General features: G+C 42.4%; 1 protein-coding gene across 1 annotated transcript in view; it reads right to left on the bottom strand.

Annotated features, from left to right (window-relative positions):
- Positions 1 to 22,465, bottom strand: part of il16 (interleukin 16) — an 80,544-nt gene that overhangs the window by 11,360 nt on the left and 46,719 nt on the right. Inside the window, exons 11-21 of the mRNA XM_065011177.1 lie at positions 21,938 to 22,011; positions 19,198 to 19,459; positions 18,908 to 19,025; positions 18,198 to 18,330; positions 17,122 to 17,209; positions 7,739 to 8,022; positions 7,455 to 7,601; positions 7,153 to 7,311; positions 3,398 to 3,548; positions 2,435 to 3,020; positions 1,349 to 2,144 (exon numbers count right to left, since the gene is read on the bottom strand). Of these exons, the coding sequence (XP_064867249.1) occupies positions 1,349 to 2,144; positions 2,435 to 3,020; positions 3,398 to 3,548; positions 7,153 to 7,311; positions 7,455 to 7,601; positions 7,739 to 8,022; positions 17,122 to 17,209; positions 18,198 to 18,330; positions 18,908 to 19,025; positions 19,198 to 19,459; positions 21,938 to 22,011 (2,798 nt within the window). The remainder of the gene's footprint in view (positions 1 to 1,348; positions 2,145 to 2,434; positions 3,021 to 3,397; positions 3,549 to 7,152; positions 7,312 to 7,454; positions 7,602 to 7,738; positions 8,023 to 17,121; positions 17,210 to 18,197; positions 18,331 to 18,907; positions 19,026 to 19,197; positions 19,460 to 21,937; positions 22,012 to 22,465) is intronic.

The following is a 22,465-nucleotide window of genomic DNA, read 5'->3' as shown; positions in this document are numbered from 1 at the left end:
TAGAGTAGAGTAGAGTAGAGCAGAGCAGAGCAGATACGAGTAGAGTAAAGTAGAGCAGATACGAGTAGAGCAGAGTGTAGTAGAGCAGAGCAGAGCAGAGTAGAGTAGAGTAGAGTAGAGTAGAGTAGAGTATATAAGAGTAGAGTAGAGTAGAGTAGAGAAGAGCAGAGCAGAGTATAGTAGAGCAGATAAGAGTAGAGCAGAGCAGAGTAGAGTAGAGTAGAGTAGAGAAGAGTAGAGAAGAGAAGAAGAGCAGAGCAGAGTATAGTAGAGCAGATAAGAGTAGAGCAGAGCAGAGTATAGTAGAGTAGAGTAGAGTAGAGAAGAGCAGAGCAGAGTAGAGTATATAAGAGTAGAGTATATAAGAGTAGAGTAGAGTAGAGTAGAGTAGAGTAGAGTAGAGTAGAGAAGAGAAGAGAAGAGAAGAGAAGAGAGCAGAGCAGAGTATAGTAGAGCAGATAAGAGTAGAGCAGAGCAGAGTATAACACATGTTATGGTTAGGGCTCTGCTGTTATTTTCTACCCTTCATCCCACCTCAAGAGGCCATTATAGCACCTTCTTACACCATGGGTGAAACAACTGTCACGTGTTCTTTCGATAATAGTCTAAAATAATTATCCAATTAGTCCACAATAAGTTGAAAAATCCCAACCGGGCGAATTGACTTCAAATTGAATGTCTGCTGACACTCATTCCCATCAGCAGCCTACACTGTAGTAATTATTCATTATTATTATCTCAATGACATTAATCAACATAATGAACCACTTAAATCATTATCTGTTCACAACATTATATGATAATAATAGACCTTTTATCTAAGAAAATGGAGGGAAAAACAAATGAAAAAGAACAGAACAGCTGAGTTGACTATGTCACGGTGCTTAGACTGGCATCCCACTGGGCACACACTGTTTTAATCAACATTGTTTCCACGTCATTCCCACGTTACAGATGTTGAATTGACGTTAAATTGACGTCTGTGCCAGTGGGATGGCCTGTAGTTAATTTGTTCATTTAGCAGACAAGATACTTATATTTCTGTGCTCTTACCACAGTCAAAACACACATATTTTATAGTAAGAATATAATGAAATATAAGAGAATATTATATAAATGATATTGTTTCCCAAGCAAACTATTGCCAAGTGTCGCAGGTGCACACAATCCACACACTAAATGACAGTTACAAACGTTTTGCATGCACCTGTTACAGAGTAATTACATGGGTTATTCAACTGGTATGACGCTTATGTGACATTTCATACATTTCTTCAGTTAAATTGGACATTTTACAATTTACACTTGGACAATGTGATGTAATGTAAAGTGTGGACCAAAGACGCACCTGGTTACTGAAGGAAAGTATCTTCCCCAGGCTCTCTCCCTCCAGTCCTTGTAGAGTTGTTGACCCATCTGGGGAGGGAGAGGTAGGCAGGGGCAGGCTACGCGTCCGCAGGCTGGCCTGCTTGCCCTGAGCCTGGGCATGGCTCTGGTCTCCCTCCCCCTCCTCTGGTGGTTGTAGTGGACCAAAGCTCTCTCCCTTGGAGCTGCTGGACCTCCTGGGCACCGGGCCCGAGGGGGAGATGGAGGCCTCTACAGCCCCATCCAGGGGCTCTGTTTCTGGTTCAGCCTCGGGGAGAGGTGCCTCTAGGGTGGATGGGGAGGTGGTGGTGTCCTCGGGGGATGGCGAGTCAGAGATCTCTGCATTGGGGTCTGTTGTCTCTTCCACTGGGGTCTGGAGCTCCGAGGTAGGGTGGGGGGTCGGAAGAAGAGAAAAGCAGGTAGGAGGAGAAGGTTGGGAGGCAGGAGAGGGCGGAAGGATGGAGTGAGGAGAGGCTCCAGGGGGAAAAGAGGACATCCTCCTGTCCTGGTCCTCGTCGGGGATTGGAGAGGTCACTTTGGCTCCTTTGCCCATGTCATTTTGGATTGTGTCATTCTCCTCTAAGAGGGGGGGGTCACTCCTGACGGGTGCCTTGTCCTTCAGAGGGAGGGGAGTGGAGGGGGCTAGGGGCCTCCTGTTGTTGCCCTCCATCTCCTGACCCTTACCCTCAGGACTAGAGAAGGTCTCAAATGAATGGATCTTCTGCTTGATTGACAGCTGGGCTGTAGAGGAGGTGGGCCGCAGACGTACCCCGAAGGTGCTGTTGAAATACACATTTTTAACTGTTATTGTCCATCCACCTGGATAATTTACATGAGACAGAAATTATTGTTGGCTTATAACTCATGAACACACAATATTAGATGGACAGACTGGGAATCAAACCCAGGTTGCCTATACCCTTCAACACCACCTCAACCGACTGAAATAAAAGCCTACACTTTAGGCGCTAACACAAGTCTTCAGATGTCAGGCAAGACTGCACCGCCTCCGCTACATTTGCATAAAACACAAGATAAAGGAGAAATGTTATGGAGAAACACTACGTACGTTCCACCGCCTCTGATGTCAAGGGGTTTGGCCAGCTCAGCCTGGGGCCTCCCATTCCTAATACTCCTGAGGCTCTGACGGTTCCACACAGGCTTGGGGGCAACTGGGGGGCCCTTCCTCACCCCTGGGGGGTCCTCAGTCCTTGGGCTGGGGGTGGGGGTGGAGATTAGGGAGGCAGGGGTGGAGGGGGTGGTGGAGTCTGGGGCGGTGTGGTGGGTGGAAGTACAGTTGAGTTCAGGAAGCTCGGGAAACTCACTCGGTTGGCTCATGGCGACTGGGGAGTGTGTGTCGTTGGGGTGTCTGTCGGTTTGGGATGGAGTGTGTGTGGCGTCGTGGTGTGAGCTGAGATGGTGTGTTTGTTGTTGGTGTGTGCTACTGTGGGAGTGTGTGTTGTGACGGTGTGTGCTCGGATGAGTCAGACTCTGGTTCTGATGGGGGTCTTCAGGACCTCCAAGATCAGGGGCGCTGTCGGAGATCCTAACCCAGGGGTCGTGAAGCTTTTCTGGGGGGAGTTGCTCCACGCGGCCCTGCCTCCTCAGGCCCGGCCTCTTACTCTGGGAGCAGAGGTGGAAGGCAGATTCAGCACCTGAACACAGACAACACAGGAAACACAGTCTAAGAGGAGGAGAGATACAAGTACTTCATAAGGAGCTAGACTCACACTGCCCTCATTCAAATAATGCATTCATACCTGCACAGCTTTCTGCTTTACTAATAATGGTATATAGTAAGTTGTGGTGCCATTAAACGTCACAATGTAACAAATGATCCTAAAGATGGCGTTCACAACTAAATAACATGTTGTCTTTCAGAAAACAAACTGCAAATTAACAGCAAATGGCCCCTATATGTGTCTCAAATAACTGTATATTTGACTGCTCTGTATTTACAAATGGTGTACTCATACATTTTTGGAAATTGAATGAGAACGACAAAAAAAGTATTGAGGTTCCCCTACGATACCTGTGTGTAGTCTGTCTTCTGTGCAGGATGAGTATCGAGGGCAGTCAGTGATGGCAGCGGAGCGAGCCTCTGAGTGGGTGAGAGTCTCTCCACTTCCCCCTGAGTGTTCTCGCTCTCTTTCTCTCTCCCTTTCTCTCTCACTCTCTACTTCCTGGAACACAGATAAACAGGAAGTTAAAACGTTGAGCACACTACTCAGCCTCTGACCGCAGAACGGTGTAGTAATTCACCCTGCATTTACTAGCGCCCGTTACCCTCCACCACTTCACATGGACATGCATCCATCCATCACACTCACAACGACCAGATGCAGAACATAACTGAATCACACACACAGTGCCAAGGCAAGGCCATTCTATGATATCCAATAGCTTCATGCCTGATGTGGGTATAACACAAGCATCCTCCAGAATTACAGGTGAGTCACTTACAAACACACAAGCAAATACTTCCAGAACGGAGAGAAGCCATCCTTACTATAAAAGCTTGCATTGTGAGACAGGTTTAAGGTTGGATGTTTCAGGGACAGGATACATAGGGAAGAGGTGTCATATTTGTCCATCCATGCCGTTCAAAGGCATGAATGTACGACATTCTGTAAACAAAAATGTAAAGGTATGACTGGTATGTTCATGAAAAAGCACCATTCTCAGTCCAAAGTCATCTCCATGCAAAACATTCACCAACCCACATTCAGGAGGATGAAACGGTTCCACGTACATTTCTACACAGTAGCCTTATGATCTTTCCCAAAGCCTTGTACACACTGCTAACCAGCTGGTAGCATGTAGGTGTGGATGCAGAAACAACACATGGGACGATACACATTAGTTACAGGCAAATTATATTAGTATACTGTATTTAGTCAATTCAGCATGTTTTAGCATATTGCTTACAGACAGAGAAAAAGAAAAACAGTGTCTATGTCTAATGTTATCCTTCTCTGCACTAATGTCTAGTGTTATCCTTCTCTGCACTAATGTCTAATGTTATCCTTCTCTGCACTAATGTCTAATGTTATCCTTCTCTGCACTAATGTTATCTAATGTCTAATCCTTATCCTTCTGCACTAATGTCTAATGTTATCCTTCTCTGCACTAATGTCTAATGTTATCCTTCTCTGCACTAATGTCTAATGTTATCCTTCTCTGCACTAATGTCTAATGTTATCCTTCTCTGCACTAATGTCTAATGTTATCCTTCTCTGCACTAATGTCTAATGTTATCCTTCTCTGCACTAATGTCTAATGTTATCCTTCTCTGCACTAATGTCTAATGTTATCCTTCTCTGCACTAATGTCTATGTTATCCTTCTCTGCACTAATGTCTAATGTTAATGTTATCCTTCTCTGCACTAATGTCTAATGTTATCCTTCTCTGTACTAATGTCTAATGTTATCCTTCTCTGTACTAATGTCTAATGTTATCCTTCTCTGTACTAATGTCTAATGTTATCCTTCTCTGCACTAATGTCTAATGTTATCCTTCTCTGCACTAATGTTAATGTTATCCTTCTCTGCACTAATGTCTAATGTTATCCTTCTCTGCACTAATGTCTAATGTTATCCTTCTCTGCACTAATGTCTAATGTTATCCTTCTCTGCACTAATGTCAGTTATCCTTCTCTGCACTAATGTCTAATGTTATCCTTCTCTGCACTAATGTCTAATGTTATCCTTCTCTGCACTAATGTCTAATGTTATCCTTCTCTGCACTAATGTCTAATGTTATCTAAATGTCTAATGTTATCCTTATCCTTCTTCTGCACTAATGTCTAATGTTATCCTTCTCTGCACTAATGTCTAATGTTATCCTTCTCTGCACTAATGTCTAATGTTATCCTTCTCTGCACTAATGTCTAATGTTATCCTTCTCTGCACTAATGTCTAATGTTATCCTTCTCTGCACTAATGTCTAATGTTATCCTTCTCTGCACTAATGTCTAATGTTATCCTTCTCTGCACTAATGTCTAATCCTTCTCTGCACTAATGTCTCATGTTATCCTTCTCTGCACTAATGTCTAATGTTATCCTTCTCTGCACTAATGTCTAATGTTATCCTTCTCTGCACTAATGTCTAATGTTATCCTTCTCTGCACTAATGCTACCTTCTCTGCACTAATGTCTAATGTTATCCTTCTCTGCACTAATGTCTAATGTTATCCTTCTCTGTACTAATGTCTAATGTTATCCTTCTCTGCACTAATGTCTAATGTTATCCTGACACCAATGTCTAGTGTTATCCTTCTCTGTCTAATGTTAATGGTATCCTTCTCTGCACTAATGTCTAATGTTATCCTTCTCTGTACTAATGTCTAATGTTATCCTTCTCTGTACTAATGTCTAATGTTATCCTTCTCTACACTAATGTCTAGTAATCCTTCTCTGCACTAATGTCTAATGTTATCCTTCTCTGTACTAATGTCTAATGTTATCCTTCTCTGCACTAATGTCTAATGTTATCCTTCTCTGTACTAATGTCTAATGTTATCCTTCTCTGCACTAATGTCTAATGTCTAATGTTATCCTTCTCTGCACTAATGTCTAATGTTGTCCTTCTCTGCACTAATGTGGTTGTATTCTTACACAGGGACCTTCGCACTAATGTCAATCTGAAGTGAATCACTCTTTATTGTCAGCAGGTTGGACTAATGGTCCCAGTCAGACTTAGATACATATAGTAGCAATCTGAAGTGAGCTCTAACAGGTTGGACAGTCCCTTTAGTTCAATCTGAAGTGAGCTTATATACTGACAAGTTATATTTGCATGATTTAGCTTATTCATCATTCATAATTCATGTTTGTTTCATGCATGTGACAGACCAATACCTCACGAGGCTTCTTCTCTAAGCTGAGACCTTGAAACTGAGATATCATTTCTCTAAACAAGGTTCTGGGCCTTCTGCCAAATTGCAGATATTGAGAGTGAGGATTTGTTCAATCAGTAACTTGATTGAACACAGAAATTGGTTTATACAAAAGCACAAACAGAGAACATAGAAATTGGTTTATAGAAAAGCACAAACATAAAAATGTCCATCACATTGTCCTGTTGTGTTCATTAGGCACCAAATGGAAGAAACAGGGAGGGACTACCTGGACTTGTCCAATAAGAAACGGTCATTTTCGTATTAAGACGTTTCCGTTGCATGCCTTAATGAAGTCGACCCAGCTCTGCAGATCAGCTTCACAGACAATTGTGGTTTCAGAGAATATGCAAGCTGAAGAACCTTTGCAAAACAGAGTGATGTGTCTCAACCACAGCTGATGTCTGATGCATGGAGACTACGCAACTCTGTTTTACAGAGATTTTGATCACGCCCCCTTCTCCCCTACAGTAGCTACCATTTATGGGCAGTAGAAGCATGCAGTCTAGCTCTTCCTCAGATGTACGGCGGTATGAATGACAGCCAGTCATATCATGCTGCTAAAGTCCTGTTGAGATGCATCGATATTTACATTATTTTGATCCATCGATTCAAATTCATTACTTTAAAAAAGTTCAAACCTGCTTACAATATTCATCCATCCATCCACAGTAATACATGTTTAAGTCAATATGCCTGGTTAGATAAGTGTATACTTAGTAAATTCAGCATCTTTAAGCATATTACTTGGGAACAAAAAAATACAAAAACAGTGAGATTATGTGAGATGCTGTCCTTTTCTGCACTAGTGGGTTGTGTTCATTAGGCACCAAATGGGAGAAACCAGACTATCATTGTAAATAGGTGTAAATAATGTTGTCTCCCTACCTGACAGTTGGTATGTGTGGGACTCCATCCGTCCTCTCTAACAGGGGAGCCTCTACTGGAAACATTGGAGTCTGGCAGGCCCCCAGGGGCCCCCTCCTCACTAGTGACGTCCTGGTGTCGGCAGTACCTCCTTGGAGGTGCCAGGGCTTTGGGCCTGTTCTAGGGTCAGATTAGGAAAATATATGTTATATAAACATTTCTTATTGGACAAGTCCAGGTAGTCCCAGCCTGTTTCAGTGCATTATTCTTCCATTTGGTGCCTAAAGTGTGGCCTTCCAAAAGCTTGTATGGAGTTAAGCTACCTTATTTCCCCTTGTGGCCAGGTCTAACGTGCGCTGGCAGGAGAGGTTGGCTGCTGGGGAGTTGTAGGGGACGTTATAGTCGTCATCAGGGACAGGGTAGACCAATGCAGACAGTCTGTTATCACACCAGGGCTCAGGCGTGGACCCCTAGAACCATGAGATCAAGACGGATAAGGACCCTAGAACCATGACCCCTAGAACTCCAACACCAATGAGACAAAGAGGTATTTGAACCTCTAGAACCATGACAGATTATTCTGGGATGCTTGGTTGTGTTGGGTTACCATGGGGATGTCGAGGCTGTGGACCCTTTCCATCAGATTATGGTGCATGTTGTGGTTGTGGTTGGGTATAGTCAGGGTTTGACCATTAACCAGGTTGGTTCCTGGTCCGGGGCAGCGGTTGTGCTGATGGTTATGATGGTGGTTCTGGTTGTATGTGTTGCTGTCACTACAGGAGCGGGTCATGTTCTTCTGGGCTCGCCGGGCAGTCAGTTGGCTGAAGCTCCTCGCCACACAGCGCTCACACTTCCCTCTGGAGTGGGAGCAGGGGTCAGACCTACGCAGGCCTGGGTTTAGAGGTCACAGAGAGAGACCAGATAAAAAGAAAGGTAGGTAGGTAGGTAGGTAGGTAGGTAGGTAGGTAGGGTGCAGGTTAATAAAGGTTGTTACTGTCTATACTCCACTGTTGGTAAAGGTTGTTACTGGAGTAGGTAGGTTAGGTTGTTAGGTTAGGTAGGTAGGTAGGTTGAGGTTGTTACTGTCTATACTCCACTGAGTTGAGGTACTCCACTGGTTGATAAAGGTTGTTAGGAGTTAGGTTGAGGAGTTGGTAGGTGAAGGTTGTTAAGGACTGTCTATACTCCACTGAGTTAATAAAGGTTGTTATCCTGATGAAACACAATGCAGTAATATTCTATACAGAGTTAGGTAATGTGGTGCATGTATCGAGTCTGGCATCGCTGAACTAGCTGAGTTGATAAAGGTTGTTACTGTCTATACTCCACTGAGTTAATAAAGGTTGTTACTGTCTATACTCCACTGAGTTAATAAAGGTTGTTACTGTCTATTACTGAGTTAATAAAGGTTGTTACTCCACTGAGTTGATAAAGGTTGTTACTAAAGGTTGTTACTGTCTATACTCCACTGAGTTGATAAAGGTTGTTACTGTCTATACTCCACTGAGTTAATAAAGGTTGTTACTGTCTATACTCCACTGAGTTGATAAAGGTTGTTACTGTCTATACTCCACTGAGTTAATAAAGGTTGTTACTGTCTATACTCCACTGAGTTAATAAAGGTTGTTACTGTCTATACTCCACTGAGTTAATAAAGGTTGTTACTGTCTATACTCCACTGAGTTAATAAAGGTTGTTACTGTCTATACTCCACTGAGTTGATAAAGGTTGTTACTGTCTATAAGTTGATAAAGGTTGTTACTGTCTATACTCCACTGAGTTAATAAAGGTTGTTACTGTCTATACTCCACTGAGTTAATAAAGGTTGTTACTGTCTATACTCCACTGAGTTGATAAAGGTTGTTACTGTCTACTCCACTGAGTTGATAAAGGTTGTTACTGTCTATACTCCACTGAGTTGATAAAGGTTGGTTACTGTCTATACTCCACTGAGTTAATAAAGGTTGTTACTGTCTATACTCCACTGAGTTGATAAAGGTTGTTACTGTCTATACTCCACTGAGTTGATAAAGGTTGTTACTGTCTATACTCCACTGAGTTAATAAAGGTTGTTACTGTCTATACTCCACTGAGTTAATAAAGGTTGTTACTGTCTATACTCCACTGAGTTAATAAAGGTTGTTACTGTCTATACTCCACTGAGTTGATAAAGGTTGTTACTGTCTATACTCCACTGAGTTGATAAAGGTTGTTACTGTCTATACTCCACTGAGTTAATAAAGGTTGTTACTGTCTATACTCCACTGAGTTAATAAAGGTTGTTACTGTCTATACTCCACTGAGTTAATAAAGGTTGTTACTGTCTATACTCCACTGAGTTGATAAAGGTTGTTACTGTCTATACTCCACTGAGTTGATAAAGTTGTTACTGTCTATACTCCACTGAGTTAATAAAGGTTGTTACTGTCTATACTCCACTGAGTTAATAAAGGTTGTTACTGTCTATACTCCACTGAGTTAATAAAGGTTGTTACTGTCTATACTCCACTGAGTTAATAAAGGTTGTTACTGTCTATACTCCACTGAGTTGATAAAGGTTGTTACTGTCTATACTCCACTGAGTTAATAAAGGTTGTTACTGTCTATACTCCACTGAGTTGATAAAGGTTGTTACTGTCTATACTCCACTGAGTTAATAAAGGTTGTTACTGTCTATACTCCACTGAGTTGATAAAGGTTGTTACTGTCTATACTCCACTGAGTTGATAAAGGTTGTTACTGTCTATACTCCACTGAGTTAATAAAGGTTGTTACTGTCTATACTCCACTGAGTTGATAAAGGTTGTTACTGTCTATACTCCACTGAGTTAATAAAGGTTGTTACTGTCTATACTCCACTGAGTTGATAAAGGTTGTTACTGAGTTGACTGTCTATACTCCACTGAGTTGATAAAGGTTGTTACTGTCTATACTCCACTGAGTTAATAAAGGTTGTTACTGTCTATACTCCACTGAGTTAATAAAGGTTGTTACTGTCTATACTCCACTGAGTTAATAAAGGTTGTTACTGAGTTGATAAAGGTTGTTACTATACTCCACTGAGTTGATAAAGGTTGTTACTGTCTATACTCCACTGAGTTGATAAAGGTTGTTACTGTCTATACTCCACTGAGTTAATAAAGGTTGTTACTGTCTATACTCCACTGAGTTAATAAAGGTTGTTACTGTCTACTCCACTGAGTTAATAAAGGTTGTTACTGTCTATACTCCACTGAGTTGATAAAGGTTGTTACTGTCTATACTCCACTGAGTTGGTTGTTACTAAAGGTTGGTTGTTACTGTCTATACTCCACTGAGTTAATAAAGGTTGTTACTGTCTATACTCCACTGAGTTAATAAAGGTTGTTACTGTCTATACTCCACTGAGTTAATAAAGGTTGTTACTGTCTATACTCCACTGAGTTAATAAAGGTTGTTACTGTCTATACACTGAGTTAATAAAGGTTGTTACTGTCTATACTCCACTGAGTTGATAAACTGAGTTGTTACTGTCTATACTCCACTGAGTTAATAAAGGTTGTTACTGTCTATACTCCACTGAGTTGATAAAGGTTGTTACTGTCTATACTCCACTGAGTTAATAAAGGTTGTTACTTATTACTGAGTTGATAAAGGTTGTTACTGTCTATACTCCACTGAGTTAATAAAGGTTGTTACTGTCTATACTCCACTGAGTTAATAAAGGTTGTTACTGTCTATACTCCACTGAGTTGATAAAGGTTGTTACTGTCTATACTGAGTTAATAAAGGTTGTTACCACTGAGTTAATAAAGGTTGTTACTGTCTATACTCCACTGAGTTAATAAAGGTTGTTACTGTCTATACTCCACTGAGTTAATAAAGGTTGTTACTGTCTATACTCCACTGAGTTGATAAAGGTTGTTACTCCACTGAGTTGATAAAGGTTGTTACTGTCTATACTCCACTGAGTTGATAAAGGTTGTTACTGTCTATACTCCACTGAGTTGATAAAGGTTGTTACTGTCTATACTCCACTGAGTTAATAAAGGTTGGTACTGTCTATACTCCACTGAGTTGATAAAGGTTGTTACTGTCTATACTCCACTGAGTTGATAAAGGTTGTTACTGTCTATACTCCACTGAGTTGATAAAGGTTACTGTTACTCTATACTCCACTGAGTTAATAAAGGTTGTTACTGTCTATACTCCACTGAGTTAATAAAGGTTGTTACTGTCTATACTCCACTGAGTTAATAAAGGTTGTTACTGTCTATACTCCACTGAGTTGATAAAGGTTGTTACTGTCTATACTCCACTGAGTTGGTAAAGGTTGTTACTGTCTATACTCCACTGAGTTGATAAAGGTTGTTACTGTCTATACTCCACTGAGTTAATAAAGGTTGTTACTGTCTATACTCCACTGAGTTAATAAAGGTTGTTACTGTCTATACTCCACTGAGTTAATAAAGGTTGTTACTGTCTATACTCCACTGAGTTAATAAAGGTTGTTACTGTCTATACTCCACTGAGTTAATAAAGGTTGTTACTGTCTATACTCCACTGAGTTAATAAAGGTTGTTACTGTCTATACTCCACTGAGTTAATAAAGGTTGTTACTGTTAATAAAGGTTATACTCCACTGAGTTAATAAAGGTTGTTACTGTCTATACTCCACTGAGTTGATAAAGGTTGTTACTGTCTATACTCCACTGAGTTGAGTAAAAGGTTGTTACTGTCTATACTCCACTGAGTTAATAAAGGTTGTTACTGTCTATACTCCACTGAGTTAATAAAGGTTGTTACTGTCTATACTCCACTGAGTTAATAAAGGTTGTTACTGTCTATACTCCACTGAGTTGATAAAGGTTGTTACTGTCTATACTCCACTGAGTTGATAAAGGTTGTTACTGTCTATACTCCACTGAGTTAATAAAGGTTGTTACTGTCTATACTCCACTGAGTTGATAAAGGTTGTTACTGTCTATACTCCACTGAGTTAATAAAGGTTGTTACTGTCTATACTCCACTGAGTTGATAAAGGTTGTTACTGTCTATACTCCACTGAGTTGACTGTCTATACTCCACTGAGTTGATAAAGGTTGTTACTGTCTATACTCCACTGAGTTAATAAAGGTTGTTACTGTCTATACTCCACTGAGTTAATAAAGGTTGTTACTGTCTATACTCCACTGAGTTGATAACTCCACTGAGTTGATAAAGGTTGTTACTGTCTATACTCCACTGAGTTGATAAAGGTTGTTACTGTCTATAGTTAATAAAGGTTGTTACTCCACTGAGTTGATGTCTATACTCCACTGAGTTAAAAGGTAAAGTTAATAAAGTTGTTACTGTCTATACTCCACTGAGTTGATAAAGGTTGTTACTGTCTATACTCCACTGAGTTAATAAAGGTTGTTACTGTCTATACTCCACTGAGTTGATAAAGGTTGTTACTGTCTATACTCCACTGAGTTGATAAAGGTTGTTACTCTATACTCCACTGAGTTGATAAAGGTTGTTACTGTCTATACTCCAGTTAATAAAGAGTCTATACTCCACTGAGTTAATAAAGGTTGTTACTCTATACTCCACTGAGTTGATAAAGGTTGTTACTGTCTATACTCCACTGAGTTAATAAAGGTTGTTACTGTCTATACTCCACTGAGTTAATAAAGGTTGTTACTGTCTATACTCCACTGAGTTGGTAAAGGTTGTTACTGTCTATACTCCACTGAGTTGATAAAGGTTGTTACTGTCTATACTCCACTGAGTTAATAAAGGTTGTTACTGTCTATACTCCACTGAGTTAATAAAGGTTGTTACTGTCTATACTCCACTGAGTTAATAAAGGTTGTTACTGTCTATACTGAGTTAATAAAGGTTGTTACTGTCCACTGAGTTAATAAAGGTTGTTACTGTCTATACTCCACTGAGTTGATAAAGGTTGTTACTGTCTATACTCCACTGAGTTGATAAAGGTTGTTACTGTCTATACTCCACTGAGTTGATAAAGGTTGTTACTGTCTATACTCCACTGAGTTAATAAAGGTTGTTACTGTCTATACTATACTTGTTACTGAGTTGAGTTGATAAAGGTTGTTACTGTCTATACTCCACTGAGTTGAATAAAGGTTGTTACTGTCTATACTCCACTGAGTTGATAAAGGTTGTTACTGTCTATACTCCACTGAGTTAATAAAGGTTGTTACTGTCTATACTCCACTGAGTTGATAAAGGTTGTTACTGTCTATACTCCACTGAGTTGATAAAGGTTGTTACTAAACTGGTTGTTACTGTCTATACTCCACTGAGTTAATAAAGGTTGTTACTGTCTATACTCCACTGAGTTAATAAAGGTTGTTACTGTCTATACTCCACTGAGTTAATAAAGGTTGTTACTGTCTATACTCCACTGAGTTAATAAAGGTTGTTACTCTATACTCCACTGAGTTGATAAAGGTTGTTACTGTCTATACTCCACTGAGTTGATAAAGGTTGTTACTGTCTATACTCCACTGAGTTGAATAAAGGTTGTTACTGTCTATACTCCACTGAGTTGATAAAGGTTGTTACTGTCTATACTCCACTGAGTTGATAAAGGTTGTTACTGTCTATACTCCACTGAGTTAATAAAGGTTGTTACTGTCTATACTCCACTGAGTTAATAAAGGTTGTTACTGTCTATACTCCACTGAGTTAATAAAGGTTGTTACTGTCTATACTCCACTGAGTTAATAAAGGTTGTTACTGTCTATACTCCACTGAGTTGATAAAGGTTGTTACTGTCTATACTCCACTGAGTTGATAAAGGTTGTTACTGTCTATACTCCACTGAGTTAATAAAGGTTGTTACTGTCTATACTCCACTGAGTTAATAAAGGTTGTTACTGTCTATACTCCACTGAGTTGGTAAAGGTTGTTACTGTCTATACTCCACTGAGTTGGTAAAGGTTGTTACTGTCTATACTCCACTGAGTTGATAATCCACTGAGTTGTTACTGTCTATACTCCACTGAGTTAATAAAGGTTGTTACTGTCTATACTCCACTGAGTTAATAAAGGTTGTTACTGTCTATACTCCACTGAGTTAATAAAGGTTGTTACTGTCTATACTCCACTGAGTTAATAAAGGTTGTTACTGTCTATACTCCACTGAGTTAATAAAGGTTGTTACTGAGTTAATAAAGGTACTCCACTGAGATAATAAAGGTTGTTAGTGTCTATACTCCACTGAGTTGATAAAGGTTGTTACCGTCTATACTCCACTGAGTTAATAAAGGTTGTTACTCCACTGAGTTGATAAAGGTTGTTACTGTCTATACTCCACTGAGTTGATAAAGGTTGTTACTGTCTATACTCCACTGAGTTAATAAAGGTTGTTAGTGTCTATACTCCACTGAGTTGATAAAGGTTGTTACTGTCTATACTCCACTGAGTTAATAAAGGTTGTTAGTGTCTATACTCCACTGAGTTGATAAAGGTTGTTACTGTCTATACTCCACTGGTACTGTCTATACTCCACTGAGTTGATAAAGGTTGTTACTGTCTATACTCCACTGAGTTAATAAAGGTTGGTACTGTCTATACTCCACTGAGTTAATAAAGGTTGTTACTGTCTATACTCCACTGAGTTGATAAAGGTTGTTACTCCACTGAGTTGATAAAGGTTGTTACTGTCTATACTCCACTGAGTTGATAAAGGTTTTTACTGTCTATACTCCACTGAGTTGATAAAGGTTGTTACTGTCTATACTCCACTGAGTTAATAAAGGTTGGTACTGTCTATACTCCACTGAGTTGGTAAAGGTTGTTACTGTCTATACTCCACTGAGTTAATAAAGGTTGGTACTGTCTATACTCCACTGAGTTGATAAAGGTTGTTACTGTCTATACTCCACTGAGTTGATAAAGGTTGTTACTTTCTATACTCCACTGAGTTGATAAAGGTTTTTACTGTCTATACTCCACTGAGTTGATAAAGGTTGTTACCGTCTATACTCCACTGAGTTAATAAAGGTTGTTACTGTCTATACTCCACTGAGTTAATAAAGGTTGGTACTGTCTATACTCCACTGAGTTGGTAAAGGTTGGTACTGTCTATACTCCACTGAGTTGGTAAAGGTTGTTACTGTCTATACTCCACTGAGTTAATAAAGGTTGGTACTGTCTATACTCCACTGAGATAATAAAGGTGGTTACCGTCTATACTCCACTGAGTTAATAAAGGTTGTTACCGTCTATACTCCACTGAGATAATAAAGGTTGTTGCTGTCTATACTCCACTGAGTTGATAAAGGTTGTTACTGTCTATACTCCACTGAGTTGATAAAGGTTTTTACTGTCTATACTCCACTGAGTTGATAAAGGTTGTTACTGTCTATACTCCACTGAGTTAATAAAGGTTGTTACTGTCTATACTCCACTGAGTTGGTAAAGGTTGTTACTGTCTATACTCCACTGAGTTGATAAAGGTTGTTACTGTCTATACTCCACTGAGTTGATAAAGGTTGGTACTGTCTATACTCCACTGAGTTAATAAAGGTTGGTACTGTCTATACTCCACTGAGTTGGTAAGGTTGTTACCGTCTATACTCCACTGAGTTGATAAAGGTTGTTACTGTCTATACTCCACTGAGTTAATAAAGGTTGTTACTGTCTATACTCCACTGAGTTAATAAAGGTTGTTACTGTCTATACTCCACTGAGTTAATAACGGTTGTTACTGTCTCTACTCCACTGAGTTAATAAAGGTTGTTACCGTCTATACTCCACTGAGTTGATAAAGGTTGTTACCGTCTATACTCCACTGAGTTGATAAAGGTTGTTACTGTCTATACTCCACTGAGTTAATAAAGGTTGTTACTCCACTGAGTTGATAAAGGTTGTTACTGTCTATACTCCACTGAGTTAATAAAGGTTGTTACTGTCTATACTCCACTGAGATAATAAAGGTGGTTACCGTCTATACTCCACTGAGTTAATAAAGGTTGTTACCGTCTATACTCCACTGAGATAATAAAGGTTGTTGCTGTCTATACTCCACTGAGTTGATAAAGGTTGTTACTGTCTATACTCCACTGAGTTGATAAAGGTTGTTACTGTCTATACTCCACTGAGTTGATAAAGGTTGGTACTGTCTATACTCCACTGAGTTAATAAAGGTTGGTACTGTCTATACTCCACTGAGTTGGTGAGGTTGTTACCGTCTATACTCCACTGAGTTGATAAAGGTTGTTACTGTCTATACTCCACTGAGTTAATAAAGGTTGTTACTGTCTATACTCCACTGAGTTAATAAAGGTTGTTACTGTCTATACTCCACTGAGTTAATAACGGTTGTTACTGTCTCTACTCCACTGAGTTAATAAAGGTTGTTACCGTCTATACTCCACTGAGTTGATAAAGGTTGTTACCGTCTATACTCCACTGAGTTGATAAAGGTTGTTACTGTCTATACTCCACTGAGTTAATAAAGGTTGTTACTGTCTATACTCCACTGAGTTAATAAAGGTTGTTACTGTCTATACTCCACTGAGTTGATAAAGGTTGTTACTGTCTATACTCCACTGAGTTAATAAAGGTTGTTACTGTCTATACTCCACTGAGTTGATAAAGGTTGTTACTGTCTATACTCCACTGAGTTAATAAAGGTTGTTACTGTCTATACTCCACTGAGTTGATAAAGGTTGTTACCGTCTATACTCCACTGAGTTAATAAAGGTTGTTACCGTCTATACTCCACTGAGTTAATAAAGGTTGTTACTGTCTCTACTCCACTGAGTTAATAAAGGTTGTTACTGTCTATACTCCACTGAGTTAATAAAGGTTGTTACTGTCTATACTCCACTGAGTTAATAAAGGTTGTTACTGTCTATACTCCACTGAGTTAATAAAGGTTGTTACCATCTATACTCCACTGAGTTGGTAAAGGTTGTTACTGTCTATACTCCACTGAGTTGATAAAGGTTGTTACTGTCTATACTCCACTGAGTTAATAAAGGTTGTTACCGTCTATACTCCACTGACTGGCGTCCTGCTTTAGTTGGCTGGTCTCTACAGCCTGGGATATGGCATCGTTCAGCTGCTGCTCTGACACCTAAAGATACACACAGGCACATTGCATTTAACACACACACCACAAAAATCAACACTACACACATGTGCATCTGTACCACAGTAAACTAGTTTATTTAAGGCCAGACAGTGTGTGTACAGTATATTTTATATATTTTCATTTAACCGTTATTGAACTAGGCAAGTCAGTTAAGAACAAATTCTTATTTACAATGACAGCCTACCCCAGACAGCGCCTTATGGACTCAGACAGGGCGTGTATATAAGATTATATAAGGTTATAGCCTTATATGAGGTATATAAGGTCAGCCAGGGTGTGTATATAAGGTCAGACAGGGTGTGCATAGAAGGTTAGACAGGGTGTGTATATAAGGATAGACAGGGTGTTTATGTAAGGTCAGACAGGGTGTGTATATAAGGTTAGACAGGGTGTATGTAAGGTTAGACAGGGTGTGTATGTAAGGTCAGACAGGGTGTGTATATAAGGTCAAACAGGGTGTGTATATAAGGTCAGACAGGGTGTGCAAGGAAGGTTAGACAGGGTGTGTATATAAGGTTAGACAGGGTGTTTATGTAAGGTCAGACAGGGTGTGTATATATAAGGTTAGACAGGGTGTGTATGTAAGGTTAGACAGGGTGTGTATGTAAGGTCAGACATTGTGTGTATATAAGGTTAGACAGGGTGTGCATATAAGGTTAGACAGGGTGTGCATATAAGGTCAGACAGGGTGTGTATATAAGGTTAGACAGGGTGTGCATAGAAGGTTAGACAGGGTGTGTATATAAGGTCAGACAGGATGTGTATATAAGGTCAGACAGGGTGTGTATATAAGGTCAGACAGGGTGTGTATATAAGGTCAGACAGGGTGTGTATATAAGGTCAGACAGGGTATGTATATAAGGTCAGACAGGGTGTGTATATAAGGTCAGACAGGGTGTGTATATAAGGTCAGACAGAGTGTGTATAAGGTCAGACAGGGTGTGTATATCAGGTTAAATGGGGTATTTACTTTGGGGTCAGGGTGTCGACTGATGATGATCTGGACTGGCCCGGGGGAGCACTGACTCAGAACCGTGTACACATCATTCAGTACCATGTTGTACACCACTGTGTTGTTGATCTCCATAATCTCATCTCCACATCTAGGAGATGAAAGAGGGGGAGAGGGGAGGGGGAGATGGAGAGGTGAGGGGGAGGGGAGGGGAGGGGGAAAGAGAGGGGAGGTGGAGAGAGAGAGGGGAGGGGACGAGAGAGAAGCGAGGAAAGAGAGAGGGGAGGGGGAGATGGAGAGTGAGTGTGGAGATTAAAGTACATTAACTGATTCAAGTTGAGCATATGCACAGACTATGTGTCAACAATAAACTGCTCTGGATGAGTCAGTCTGCTAAATGACTAATGAAGAGCGGTTATGTAATGTCCTCTCCAGAGTCTCCTCGTTCACTCCCTCTCTCATGCATTGAAATGCATTGGATTAGTGCAAGCATGGCTGGAGGGAGTTTCCACGACATCGATTCCTTTCAAAATCCATGATAGTGAGGGTACAAGTGCACACTTGGTGGGAAGGTAAAGAATGGGACCACAGCCAGGGAATAAGGAAGTTGGGAAGTGTACTGAGGTAAGAGACTCCTTTTCATGACAAGGTGTGAAACGTTAGCACAAACAGACTGGTACCCAGGCTATGCGTATTCAGAATTTACAGAATGTTTGTTTAATCCTTACCTGAGTCTACTGTCCATGTGTGCCACCGACCCAGGGGACAGGGTGTGGATATAGACGCCACGGCAACCATCTCCAGACGGCACGCAACACAGCCCAATGCCCAGCCCCACTCCAGCCTCTACACACGCACGCACGCACGCACGCACACGCACGCACACACACACACACACACACACACACACACACACACACACACACACACACAGAAGACAGATAGGACATTGTGTATGTTAGATGCTCTAGGTCCAAGTCATAAGGCAACGTAGAACTTCTTATCTTTGACCCCTGACCTTTATGCAAGGTGATCTCCATCATGACACGATCTTGGGGTTTGGCCAAAGGTGGCTGAGGTACGGTGTTAGTGTGTGTGTTGGCTGTGGTGACACCACTGAGGTAATTGTAGTCCCCCATTTCAGTGCTGACCCTGGACATGCCAGTACTGGAGCTGAGAGAGCGAGACCGACACAGCTGTGCTACCGCTGCCTGGCCACAGAGGGCGCCGACACGCAGGCTGGTCCTCACCACCAGAGTCAACAGACCCTTCTTTATCTGCTGTGGAGGGGAGAGGGAGAAGTAGAGTAGGAAGGAGAGGGAGAGAGAGAGGAGAAGGCGAGGGAGAAGGAGAAGTAGAGCAGGATGGAGAGGGAGAGAGGGAGAAGGAGAAGGCGAGGGAGGGAGGGGGAGAAGTAGAGCGGGAAGGAGAGGGAGAGAGGGAGAGAGGGAGGAGAAGGCGAGGGAGGGAGGGGGAGAAGTAGAGCGGGAAGGAGAGGGAGAGAGGGAGGAGAGGGCGAGGGAGGGAGGGAGGGGGGAGAAGTAGAGCGGGAAGGAGAGGGAGAGAGGGAGAAGGAGAAGGCGAGGGAGGGAGGGGGAGAAGTAGAGCGGGAAGGAGAGGGAGAGAGGGAGGAGAAGGCGAGGGAGGGAGGGGGAGAAGTAGAGCGGGAAGGAGAGGGAGAGAGGGAGGAGAAGGCGAGGGAGGGAGGGGGAGAAGTAGAGCGGGAAGGAGAGGGAGAGAGGGAGGAGAAGGCGAGGGAGGGAGGGGGAGAAGTAGAGCGGGAAGGAGAGGGAGAGAGGGAGAAGGAGAAGGCGAGGGAGGGAGGGGGAGAAGTAGAGCGGGAAGGAAAGGGAGAGAGGGAGAAGGAGAAGGCGAGGGAGGGAGGGGGAGAAGTAGAGCGGGAAGGAGAGGGAGAGAGGGAGAAGGAGAAGGCGAGGGAGGGAGGGGGAGAAGTAGAGTGGGAAGGAGAGGGAGAGAGGGAGGAGAAGGCGAGGGAGGGAGGGGGAGAAGTAGAGCGGGAAGGAGAGGGAGAGAGGGAGGAGAAGGCGACGGAGGGAGGGGGAGAAGTAGAGCGGGAAGGAGAGGGAGAGAGGGAGGAGAAGGCGAGGGAGGGAGGGGGGAGAAGTAGAGCGGGAAGGAGAGGGAGAGAGGGAGAAGGAGAAGGCGAGGAGGGAGGGGGAGAAGTAGAGCGGGAAGGAGAGGGAGAGAGGGAGAAGGAGAAGGCGAGGGAGGGAGGGGGAGAAGTAGAGCGGGAAGGAGAGGGAGAGAGAGAGAAGGAGAAGGAGAAGGAGAAGGAGAAGTAGAGCGGGAAGGAGAGGGAGAGAGAGAGAAGGAGAAGGAGAAGGAGAAGGAGAAGGAGAAGGAGAAGGAGAAGTAGAGCGGGAGGGAGAGGGAGAGAGGGAGGAGAAGGCGAGGGAGGGAGGGAGGGGGAGAAGTAGAGCGGGAAGGAGAGGGAGAGAGGGAGAAGGAGAAGGCGAGGGAGGGAGGGAGGGGGAGAAGTAGAGCGGGAAGGAGAGGGAGAGAGGGAGAAGGAGAAGGCGAGGGAGGGAGGGGGAGAAGTAGAGCGGGAAGGAGAGGGAGAGAGGGAGAAGGAGAAGGCGAGGGAGGGAGGGGGAGAAGTAGAGTGGGAAGGAGAGGGAGAGAGGGAGGAGAAGGCGAGGGAGGGAGGGGGGGGAGAAGTAGAGCGGGAAGGAGAGGGAGAGAGGGAGAAGGAGAAGGCAAGGGAGGGAGGGAGGGGGAGAAGTAGAGCGGGAAGGAGAGGGAGAGAGGGAGGAGAAGGCGAGGGAGGGAGGGGGAGAAGTAGAGCGGGAAGGAGAGGGAGAGAGGGAGGAGAAGGCGAGGGAGGGAGGGGGGGTGAAGTAGAGCGGGAAGGAGAGGGAGAGAGGGAGGAGAAGGCGAGGGAGGGAGGGGGAGAAGTAGAGCGGGAAGGAGAGGGAGAGAGAGAGAAGGAGAAGGAGAAGGAGAAGTAGAGCGGGAAGGAGAGGGAGAGAGAGAGAAGGAGAAGGAGAATGAGAAGGAGAAGGAGAAGGAGAAGTAGAGCGGGAAGGAGAGGGAGAGAGGGAGGAGAAGGCGAGGGAGAAGGAGAGAGGGAGAAGTAGAGTGAGAGGGAAAGAGAAGATCATTCTGAATTTAGACAATCAAGTGTGGTGCCTAGTTGGTACAAAATCATGCAGTACCTGCGGCCCTCCAGGAACAGGGTTAAAATATCTTCACTAATCAAAAGGGATCCTTTTAACTCCATCATGTTGTAATATGGCTGTAATAATGTTGTAATATGTCTGTAATAATGTTGTAATATGGCTGTAATAATGTTGTATTATGGCTGTAATAATGTTGTAATATGGCTGTAATAATGTTGTAATATGGCTGTAATAATGTTGTAATATGGCTGTAATAATGTTGTATTATGGCTGTAATAATGTTGTAATATGGCTGTAATAATGTTGTAATATGTCTGTAATAATGTTGTATTATGGATGTAATAATGTTGTAATATGGCTGCAATAATGTTGTAATATGGCTGTAATAATGTTGTATTATGTCTGTAATAATGTTGTATTATGGCTGTAATAATGTTGTAATATGGCTGTAATAATGTTGTATTATGGCTGTAATAATGTTGTATTATGGATGTAATAATGTTGTAATATGGCTGCAATAATGTTGTAATATGGCTGTAATAATGTTGTAATATGGCTGTAATAATGTTGTATTATGGCTGTAATAATGTTGTAATATGACCGGTGTTGCAGTCTTACTTTGAATCTCTGTAGTGCATCCTCATGAGTTAGTCCATGTAGAGACTCTCCATTCAACTCCAGGATCTCATCCCCTAAGAGACAGAGAGAGAGACAGAGAGAGAGACAGAGACAGAGACAGAGAGAGAGAGAGAGAGAGAGAGAGAGAGAGAGAGAGAGAGAGAGAGAGAGAGAGAGAGACATTTGTTTTGTTGACGTTGAGTGAGAGGTTATATTCCTGACACCACACTCCAAGGGCCCTCACCTCCTCCCTGTAGGCCGTCTCGTCGTTGTTGGTAATCAAGCCTACCACTGTAGTGTTGTCTAAACTTGATGATTGAGTTGGAGGCGTGCGTGGCCACGCAGTCGTGGGTGAACAGGGAGTACAGGAGACGGCTGAGTACGCACCCTTGTGGGGCCCCAGTGTTGAGGATCAGCGGGATGGAGATGTTGTTACCTACCCTTACCACCTGGGGGCAGCCCGTCAGGAAGTCCAGGACCTAGTTGCACAGGGCGGAGTCGAGACCCACGGTCTCGAGCTTAATGACG

Source organism: Oncorhynchus nerka, linkage group LG27, assembly GCF_034236695.1.
Source record: "Oncorhynchus nerka isolate Pitt River linkage group LG27, Oner_Uvic_2.0, whole genome shotgun sequence".
Lineage (NCBI taxonomy): Eukaryota > Metazoa > Chordata > Actinopteri > Salmoniformes > Salmonidae > Oncorhynchus > Oncorhynchus nerka.
This window is presented reverse-complemented; position numbering and strand designations above follow the sequence as displayed.